Source organism: Gavialis gangeticus, unplaced genomic scaffold (genome assembly GCF_001723915.1).
Source record: "Gavialis gangeticus isolate Ggan-Ray unplaced genomic scaffold, GavGan_comp1, whole genome shotgun sequence".
NCBI lineage: Eukaryota > Metazoa > Chordata > Crocodylia > Gavialidae > Gavialis > Gavialis gangeticus.
The window spans coordinates 5,367,828-5,378,091 of NW_017729001.1; the positions used below are offsets into that span (position 1 = coordinate 5,367,828).

The 10,264-nt window shown below is 51.2% G+C and overlaps 1 protein-coding gene across 4 annotated transcripts in view; it reads left to right on the top strand.

Annotated features, from left to right (window-relative positions):
• The window catches only part of MTMR3 (myotubularin related protein 3), a 119,557-nt gene that overhangs the window by 55,652 nt on the left and 53,641 nt on the right, over nucleotides 1–10,264 (top strand). For all 4 annotated transcript variants that reach the window (XM_019506732.1, XM_019506733.1, XM_019506735.1 and 1 more), the window contains exons 7-8: nucleotides 1,735–1,831; nucleotides 7,128–7,241. In XM_019506732.1, coding sequence (XP_019362277.1) covers nucleotides 1,735–1,831; nucleotides 7,128–7,241 — 211 coding nt within the window. The remainder of the gene's footprint in view (nucleotides 1–1,734; nucleotides 1,832–7,127; nucleotides 7,242–10,264) is intronic.

The window sequence follows — 10,264 nt, forward strand, 5'->3', positions numbered from 1 at the left end:
GGGGGTTTGGGGGGGGGGGGGGGCTGCAGCCACCCCAAAGTTCACTGTAGCCCCTGCTCCCAGTGCAGCCCAGTTCTGACCCCCCCCCAGGCACATTCCCTAGCCCACAGCGGCAGCCCATCCTACCCCACATGCAGATCCAGGGGTATGCACTCTGCCCCCATGCTCTCCTGGGCTGCATGCAGTGGCGAGAGCTGCCTCCCTGCCCTTGCACCCTCTGGACGAGCTGCGGCTTCATCCCGTGCCCTGCCCCAGCTGGGAAGCACCTGCCTCAGCACCAGCCCCACTCCTTCCTTCACTGTGGGGGCCTCTATCACCCCAGCCAAATATCTGTCCAGCTTCCTCTTGAAGACCCCCAAGGTAGGAGAGAATACCACTTCACTTGGGAGCCCACTCCAGAGCCTGGCAGCCCCAGCTGTAAAGTAATGTCTCCTGATGTCCAACCTGAACCTGCTGTCTGACAGATTGTGGCCATTATCCCTAGTAACCCTGGGTGGTGCCCAGGGAAACGGAGCCTGCCCCAGTTCTCGCTGGTCCCCCCTGGTGAGTTTGTAAACGGCCACCAGATCCCCTCTCAGCCTTCTCTTGTGGTTCAGGCCCTTTAGCCTCTCCTTGTAGGGCCTGCCCCGCTGCCCCTTGACCATGTGAATGGCCGCCCTTTGGACCTTCTCAATGCTAGCCTTCTGGTAGGGTTTTTGCTTGCTGACAGGTTGGCTTAACTTAGCCGCAAGGAATGGGGAAATGACTTCACAAGAGGGACGGATGCTGAGTAGTGGCCAAAGATGGAGCTCTGGAAGCTTATTTGGGAGTTCTTTGAGTGTTGAGGTTCTGAGGTGGGGAGAAATAATCCTATTCCTGCTTTGTTGAAATATGAGGCAGAAGGGTTTCAGCAGGCTGGGAAGACTACCTATTGGATGCTGGTGGCAAAGGTGACTGGGACTGAGCAATGTCTGTCTCATCAGAGCTTTGATTAATAAACAGGGGAACTATCTCTTGTTCCTTAGTGCCAAAGAGAACTATGTGAATATTCTGAGTGGGATATTCTGGGTTTGTGGTTAAATAGGCTGATATGTGAAAGTGAATTGTCCAGCACAAAAAAGTAGTGTTGTGTCTTTGCATCTAATTTGCATCTACACCCCATGCCCTCAGAAGTCAAAGTTGGAAAGGAGTCCAGAGCAGCTACTGCCTGTGGAGAGGACACAGACAGATGAACCCTCTATCAGTATATTTTAAGATGAAACAGTTTTAGCCCTGATCCATCCCAGGCTAAATTTTTAACAGACTAGTTGGGAGTTTTATCAATTTAAGGTGTGTATCATTTGTCTGTGTTTTTTGTAAACCCACTTAAAACCACTTAAGTTGGTATACATGTTTCATCTGTCCACACCCTTAATACACTTGGTTTATCTGATGTTTGGATATGGGCTGCTCTTTACACAACAATAGTGTGTTTCCTGTATAAGTCCGTGTAAGTATGATAATTTTTGAGATCTTTTTATTGATTCTTTGTTTTGTGGAGAGGCAATTGCCAAGGGCCATTTTAGAGAGAGTGTGCTGGCTTGATAAAGATTTTTTTTAAAATGGGGCTATAAAATGTATGTGACTTTTCTGTTGCATATTGCCTTTTTTCTGTTTTTAATTAGAATAAGTAGTATCTTTCTCTTCCTGTTTTGCAAATTGGAAACCTTGCCCTGTGTTTCTCATTTATTTCTTCTCTTTGTCTTTGATGCCCAGGAGAACATGTAACGTCAAGGTTTAAAAATGAAGTTGAACGCATGGGTTTTGATATGAACAATGCCTGGAGGATCTCCAACATCAATGAAAAGTATAAGTAAGTTCTGTAGGTCCTTGCAGACTGCTGATTCATAACTAAATGCCCTGTCTAAACACTAGTCTTTGTTGTAGATCACTAGAATTTATTCAAATAGAGTTCTATAATTAATATGTAAGGAGGGAACCATAGGATATTGACCTTTTTCTGCTTAAGGCCTGAAACTGATTTCAAAGTATTTTTTAAAAAAGTATGTGCTTGATGGTTTGTTTGTTTTTTTAACATTAGAAATATCAGATTTTCACTTTGTGGTGTTCTTACTGAAAGAGTTCTTGAAGGACAGGTGACTTAAGACTTAAAACAGTACAGTGGAGCCTGACCAAGTAAAAAAGGGGATCAGTTCTTGTTCATACTGTTTAAAACTTTTTTGTTCTCTGTTAGCACCTATTTTCCTCAAACTCTTGGGCTAGGGGCAGAAGTTACACACAAACTGGTTTAAGTGATTAGAAACTGGTTTAAGCTGTAACAGAACAGAAGTTCAGTGCACATAAACCACTTTCAAAATCACCAAAACTGGTTTAAGATAAACCTGGTTGGATGTAGTATCAGACTTAACTGATTTAGGTCAAACCAGTTTATGGACCTTCTGTTCTAGTTCCCTTCCTAGTTCAAGTTAACTCACAGTCCCCCAGCATCCCAGGATGCTTTACAGCCCTGGGCTATGCTGCTTGGTCCAGTGGAGAAGGGACTGCCTTGCCCCTCTGCTCCCTAACTTGCTTCTTGCTTGTGTCCATCAGCCCATAGGGACTGGGGAGCAGGGGAACAGACCCCCAGGCCCTCCTAGCCAGGGTCTACACAGCATGTGGGGGCAGGGAAAACCCCTGTGGTGGGGGCTTTTCAGACCCTGGCAGCCCTGTCCTCTTCCCCTCCCACTTCCCAGCTGCTGATTTGCTTCAGAGGCTGACACAGGAGAGAGGGAGAAGGAGTCCTCCAGGCTAGGTGCCTACCCATGCAGCCCTGCATGGGGGCACCAGTTCACCCCTGCTTTGGGGGACTTCCCTCCACCACAGGGAGCTGAGGGGAATTATTTTTCCGCACGGCACTGCTGCTTGCCTTTAGCCCCTGCAAGTCTCAGGTAGCTTCAGGGAGTGGCAGGAAATTCTCCTTCTCTTCCACAGCTAGTTTAACTTCAGCTGTTGTGAGTCTGAGGCAAAACTATGCACGGAACCAGAGGAATTTCCCTCCCCTCCTTGGACTATCCCTGAGATTTTCAGGGGCTAAGGCAAGGGGTTGGTGTTGGGGAGGAGAAGAATTCCCCTCGGCTCCCTGGGGCTGCCATAGCCTGAAGGACCCTGGGCTGGGAGGAAACCCTCCAAGGTTGGGGCTCCCTGGTCCCATGCTGGGCTGCATGGGCAGGTACCTGACCTGGGGGACTCTTTCTCTCTCCTGTGGCAGCTGGTGAAGCAATCAGCAGCTCGGAAGGGGGAATTTCCCTCAGCTCCCCAGGGCTGCCTGGGTTGGGAGGCTCCACCCCCTAGGTGGACCAGCAACTGGACAGGGGGCTGCTTAACCTCCTATGTGGGGACAGCAGTGGTTTGGGGACACTTTGCTGGGCTGGCAATGGCCAACAGGCTGGGAGATGCATTCTAGCACCCCCTGTCTTCTGGCCTGGGTCAGTGCAGGCCTCCCCCTGCCTTTTCCAATTGAAAACTGAACATTAGCTCAGGTGGTTATCAGTTCAATCTATGCTGCTTAGAGAAAGCTGCCTAGATTGAACTGATTCAGCCTCAGGCTTTTTGACTGTGTACTTAGCCCTGGGGGTCAGGCCAGAGGTCCTGGAGCCAGCATCAGGCAGCTGAGGAGCTGCCCAAGCCATGTGGCTGGAGAAGCTGCCAGCCATGTGGCTAAGCACTCTACTGATGTGTCTGACTGGGCACAGACTGCACCTGCTGTTTCCTTCTACACGTTCGTTGAAGCACATTAGTTTACAGCACCGTTTGCTAGGACCTGTATCTGTCAGTACTATCAAATGGTGCTTTAAATTAATCTAATGTGCAGTAATTGCTGTGTATTTGTAGACAGTGACACTTTATTGCACGTTAGGTTAGTCTAATGTGCAGTAAAGTGCATGTGTAGATGAGCCCAGTAATGCCTGAGTTCTGCCTAAGTCCCTTGAAGGAACCAGGTCTGTTGTGTGTGTGCTCAGAATATGCCAGCACCACATCAGTGAGTTCAGTACAAGGCAGAGTAGCCATCATTACTTCTACTGGAAACCATTGGAGGAGATCTTGCCTTCCACCTTTTATTTAATAGCCTGGAGGTTGGAGCAGTTGCCAGGAAGCAGGAGACATAGGTCCTAGGCATTCCTCAGAAGTTTCAAAACTACATCTCCCATAAGAGAACCCTAAACATCAGGCTATAAAATAGTCTGGATTGGGGGTTAACTTAATGAGACCTGCTGAAGTGGGGCCACTGTGAAGCCAAGAATACAAGAGCTAGGGGCCAGAAGCAGAGCAAGCAAGAGTCATAGAATCAATGAGTCGGAAGGGACCTAGACAGATCATCTAGTCCGACCCCCTGCCATGGGCAGGAAGGAGCACTGGGGGTGGCAGGGGTCATAAGAGTGTCTGACTCCATAGCTTGAATAGGACACTAAGCTCAGAGGAAGATCTGAGTTTCAGCCTTTGCTCCCAGGATTGTTGATTCATCTTACATTAGACAGTCATTGGATGAAAACTACAAATAATTCTGAGAGTTCAGGCTAGCACCCAGGTCTCCTTCCTGCCCCCCCACCCCATCCTCACCTGAGTGTTATAGACACTGTATTGAGGAGTCGGACCATCTCTTGTTTCTCTCCTTCTTGTTCCATGACTTGTATTCTTAACTGAACAGTGGCCCAATATCAAGAGGGGCCACCTGTGACTGCTATATCCTGATGGTTAGTGCATTCTCATGGGAAGTGGATGATGTGGATTTGAAGCCAAGTCCTATCCAGTGGGCCTAGAAGGGGCAGAGGCCTAGAGGCTGAGGCCTGAACAAAGGGACATCATACTGGTAACACTTGTGGCATGGGTAACTGCTGCCTCGAGTCAGGAGGCAATTGTCGTCGTGTCCCCCCACCGCACCACCAGTGGCCAGTCAGCAGCCGGGGGGTGGGGTTCCCTCCACGGCCAATCACACCGACCTGGAAGTGCCAGCGGTGCTTCTCCTGGTGCTCCCACTCCCTGGCCAGCACTCTCAAGGGGGGCACCAGCACTCCCACCTACCCCTACTGCCCGTTGCCTAAGCGAGGAACACTGGCTGTCGGGGTGTTCACATGCACCCCTTATGCATCACCACTGGCATGGGGCATGGTAAAGAGGAGGTTACAGAGCCATGCAATTAGCCCATAAGGCTTTGGGTGCCCTGCTGGGCACAGTTGATTATAAAGGCCCAGCCAGGGGCATGAGACCAGTGGAATCAAATCCTAGCAAAGTTCTGGGGGCATCCTCCCTATTCATCTATAATCCATCAAGGCATGGCAGAAGAGAGAGCACCATAGGTGCGGCGCAAGACATGGCCATGGAGCTACCAGGGGGCATCATGGCCAACACTCACACTTGCACACTATTTTATTGGTATATTTACAGTTTTAAAATAAGAAGCCTACCGGCGCTTCAATCATTATAATAAAATACATTCTAAATACCTGTATGTTTTGACATTTGATTTTGGGTTTTATCATAGAAAACCAGAGCTCCTCTGCCCCCTTTGCTCACCAGGACATGGGTCTACCTGTGTCTACCCCCTGGCTGCTTTGTGGTGCTGAGCAGCCCTGATATGCTAGTGCTCTGCCTCTGTCCATGCCATTGACCCTCACTCCCAAGCCACAGTCTCCCCAGCCCTGCTAGTGCCTCTTACTTCTGTCCCACAGTCCCCCACTGCCCTCCTGGCCATGCCAGTGCCCCTCGCTCCTGACCTGCAGCCTCCCACACCTCAGTCATGCCAAGACCCACCCCCCAACCCTGCCAGAGGGGGGTGCCCAGTTGCCAGGTCTGCAGGCCTTGGTTTCTGCATCCTGCCCACTCCTTGCTCCCTGACTTGTGGGTGCCAGCCACAGCTAGCCAGCAGTGCCTGAGCCCCTGCTGCTGTGTGTGGGAGGTGGTGACTGCTGTGGCTGGAGTGGAGGAAGGAGTGTGGAGCCTAGACCCCCTACAGCCTGCAGGCAGCATGGCTGGAGCAGAGCTGAGTGGAGCCTGTTGGGAATGTTGGAATGATTCAGGCTGCCCACTGGGGCTGGGAGCTCCCTGCCCTGCTGTCCTCTCCCTGGGGGCCTCCAGTGGGTGGGACCTGGTATGGGAAGATGGAGCAAGGTGGGGAAGCTCAGTGCTGGAGCCCCACACCGTCATGGCAAGGCACCCCTCCCCACATGGGGGCAGCAATGGCAGTGTAGAGTTATACCCCACCCCCCCACTGCTGCTGGGTGGACAGGGGGCGCTTAACCTTGGCGGCGTGGCTGGCACGGGGCTTTCCAGTGGCGGTGGTAGCATCACCAAGCCTCCCTGCCTTGCCCTACCCTTTCACACCAGGTTCTGTGTGCTGGGCTGCAGAGGTGGCTCATGCTGTGTGGTCCGTGCAGAAATCTTGGAGGGGCACATACTCCCCCGACATGTCACCAGTGGGCCTGCCCAGATGGTCGCCAAGCCTTGGCCCTCAAACTCCCCCTCCCCCATCCCATAGACTTACCTTTATCCAGCTGCCAGGGCTGCTCCCACTACACTACCTGGTTGTATTGCTGGCCTTGTGTGTGTACCCATGTGCTCCCTCATGCCTCCAGTCGCCATCCCCCCCACTCCTCCAGCCCCAGTCAGCCCCTTGCAGGCTGGAGCTCTGCCAGCCTGCGAGGGGAAATTCATGGTTTCCAGCTTCAAAGGGGAAAATCCACGTTTTTCCATTGAAAACAGAAAACCCAAGTCCCTGGTAATTATTAACTCTTTGGCATTGAAAGGTGAGGAGTTTCTCTCCTGTGCTTTAATATGTTGTTGGCAATTAGAGTTAGGTGCCATTAGGTTTTAGGTTTAAATTTCCTAAGGTCCTCAACTAGTGAAATCGATGTAGCTTCATCGATTTCAAAAGAGCTACCCTGATTTAGAGCAACAAATTATTTGGTCCACAGTATTCTTCTATGCCTATTAAAGAGAAATTTAGTAGCAAATATAAGTACACAGACACTAGCAAAAGAGTATAGCTTGCTGAAATAAACGAGCACTTGGTCTGCTTGTAGTGCATTTCAATTTGTATTGTCAGTGAGTTACATAATTGCTGTGTCTCTGGTGCATTTAATGCATTTAACCCTTCACTTTTACTTTCTGTGCAGGCTTTGTGGTAGCTACCCACAGGAGATTATAGTTCCTGTTTGGATCACGGATAAGGAACTGGAGAGTGTGGCAGGCTTTCGTTCCTGGAAACGTATCCCTGCTGTAGTTTACAGGTGAGACCCCCAAATAGAAACAGTCACTTTCATCAAACTGAGTTCTGGGCTTTTCAACAAAAAAAATCTTATGGTAATTGAAATAGGCAATCTTAGGTCATAATGAAATGAACTCAGATGTTAGTGTAGTAGAGCTCAAAATAAGTGGTAGACACTACAATGGAAGGTAAGATACCAACAACAGACTGTAAATAGCAGGAAATACCAGAGTGACCTGCATAGTATCTTTGCTTCAGGGTGTGCATGATCACAGGGATTAGAATGCTGTTTGGGCATGTGAGAGTAGCCTGGTCACATTTTGTTTCCTCATTCCTCTGTAACATTTTCAGCTCCAGGTTATTCGTGCCTTCATCCTTTTTTGTTTGGTTGGTTGGGTTTTTTTACTGTTGCAGAACTCTTAGGTCAGACTGTAGCCTGTTACTCACCTAGTCATTTTTTGGATATTTTTTCCTTCCTCTCAGTTTATACCTCCTTGTAATACTAGTGCACAGTGCCTCTAGTACAGGGGCAGGCAAAGTCCAGCCCACAGGCTGAATCCGGCCAGCAGCCCCTGCCCACCTGGTTGGGGCCAGTTTCCATGGACACCCCAGCAGCTGCCGCCCTGTAACAGCATGGAGCCGGGGTTTCTGTGGACACTGGCCCCAGCAGCGCTGGCACAGCGCACATCAGGGCGCGTAGCTGCTCTGCAGCTGGACTGAGATCTGGGCAGGAGCGTGCAGGCAATGAATTGCGGCTGTGCCCCAGCTCCTTCCAGTGGTGACGGCATGGTCCAGAGCTGGGACAGAGCAGTGACCGGGGCATGCAGGCAACGGATCACAGCGCTTACCCAGCTGTCACCGCAGCAAGATCCATGCCCTCCTGGCATTGCTGGGGCCAGTCTCCATGGAAACCCCAGCCCTTCCCTATCGCAGTGTGGCTGCTGCTGTGGTTTCCACAGAAACCAGCCCCAGCCATGTGGGCAGGGGCTGCTGGGAAATGGAGTCTGGCTGCCGGCCGGATCCTCCATTTTGCCCACTCCCAGTAACAACTGGCAATTTGGGGGGATTTGTTAATTTCAGAATACATGAGAACCATCTGGGTAGTTCACAATGCACTTAGTTCATAGCTGGTTGCCACACTCAACTGGTTGCTGCAGCTTTCACTTGAAAGGGTGTTGCTTCTCTATCAGCTGGAGCTTAACAGTGATTCCATGCAGCTCTTTGCTGTGGCTGTATATATTCCCTGACTAGTTTGCAAGCTCTCATCTTCAGAGGGAAGTGAGGAACCTAACCCTGTGAAGGATCTGTGTTTTGCTGTATTTAACATGGTACAAATGAGACAACATTATGAATCCTCTAAGTTGTTTTTTCTTGCCGATCCTCTCAGTGCTTGTCAGTTCTGTTCTTAAGCAGAATCTGAATATTATCAATTGTGAGGAAATCAAGCACGATTTACTTATACTTGTTAACAGTCCCCTTAATTTCTGAAAGGACTCATTATGACATCTTTATATTTCTATAATAACTTTCATTTTACAAAAGGCAGGATAGATTTGTACCTTGCAGGCTAGGAACAAACATTGATTGCATTTGTCTCTGGACAAGTTGTGCATGTGTATGTTCCCAGAACAGAAATATCTTGGAATTGGCACGTACACAAATCACTTTTCTAATCGGGGTTTAGTGAGCAGCTGCATGTACTGCTGCTTTTCTGCCGTTGATTCAAAGATGCAATATTGGGGTAACCGCTTAAATGAGGGATGGGCAAAAGATGGCCCATGGGCCAGATTCAGCCTGCCAGGCCATTCTATCCAGCTCTCAAGGCCCCTAAAAAATTTAGAAAATAAATACTGATCTGCACCTGGCTGCCTGTCAAAGCTGACAGGAGCCAGGGGCAGTAGGACCCAGGGGAAGCTGCCAGCAGGATCAGGCAGCTGTAGAAGCAAGGCCTGTCCAGCCCTGCCCACCCCCTGCCCTCAGCCAGAAGCCACGTGCTGAGCAGAGGCTTCTGGCCTGGGACTGTGGGGCTGTTCCTGCCTCCCTCTACCAGAGGGAAATTCAGATAAGAAGTGGTGGGAAAGGAGGCAGGGGAGGATCACAGGCGATCGCCTCAGTCTTGAGGGTCAGGCCAAGCCCGCTGCAGTCCCATCCTGCAGCTGGGAACTACATGGTGCTGCAGTGGTCAGTGTGGGATGGAGAGGAGCTGCGGCAGCCACAGACAGGGAAGTGTTAAAAGCAGCAGCAGTCGGGGAGGAAGGGGCAGCAGGTGGGTGCAGGGCCACTCTACCTAATGATGCAGCTCGGCCCAGCTCCATAGAGCCCCTTCTGGCCTGTGTCCCTGCCGTCTGCTCTGGGCCCCACCAGTGCTGGCCCTGGTATACTGTGTGGGCCCCACACTCCCACCCAGCTGTTGCTGCACTCCCACCCATGCAGTTGCCCCCTCTCCCCCCCCAACCGCAGTCATTTGCCTGCTGCTGCCACTGCTCCCGTCCACCCCCTGCCAGTTGCTCTGGTACCACATGGTTCCTGGCTGCAGTGCTGGGCCACAGCACACAGCAGGAGCTAGCCTGGCCCCTGTGATTCTCAGCCGGTCCCATGTGGGGCCGGCCAGGCTAGTTGAGTTCCTGTTGCATCCTGTGGTCTCTGCCCTGCAGCTGGGATGTGGTGACAGAGTGGTGAGCAGGGGAGGAGGGACGGGGAAGCATCAGAAGGGCAGCGGTGGCAGACAGGGGAAGTGGCAGCAAGGAGCTGCACCAGTGCCCCAGGAGCAAGAGCACAGAGCCTGATCTTGGAGGAGCTCTGCGGGGCGCTTTTCCTGCCGCTGGAAGGCTGTGGGCAAATCCTCCCCCTCTACAGATGCCACAATCCTCCCCAGCCACCCTCCTTCCACACACTCGCAGCCCCCAACAAACCACATATCCACACATACTCCCTCATGCTCCCTCACCCCACATACATGCCCCCCATGCCTATCCATCCTCCACAAACCGCACACACACCCGCAGCCTCCCCCACAGCCCACAAACCTATACCCCCCCCCCCCCC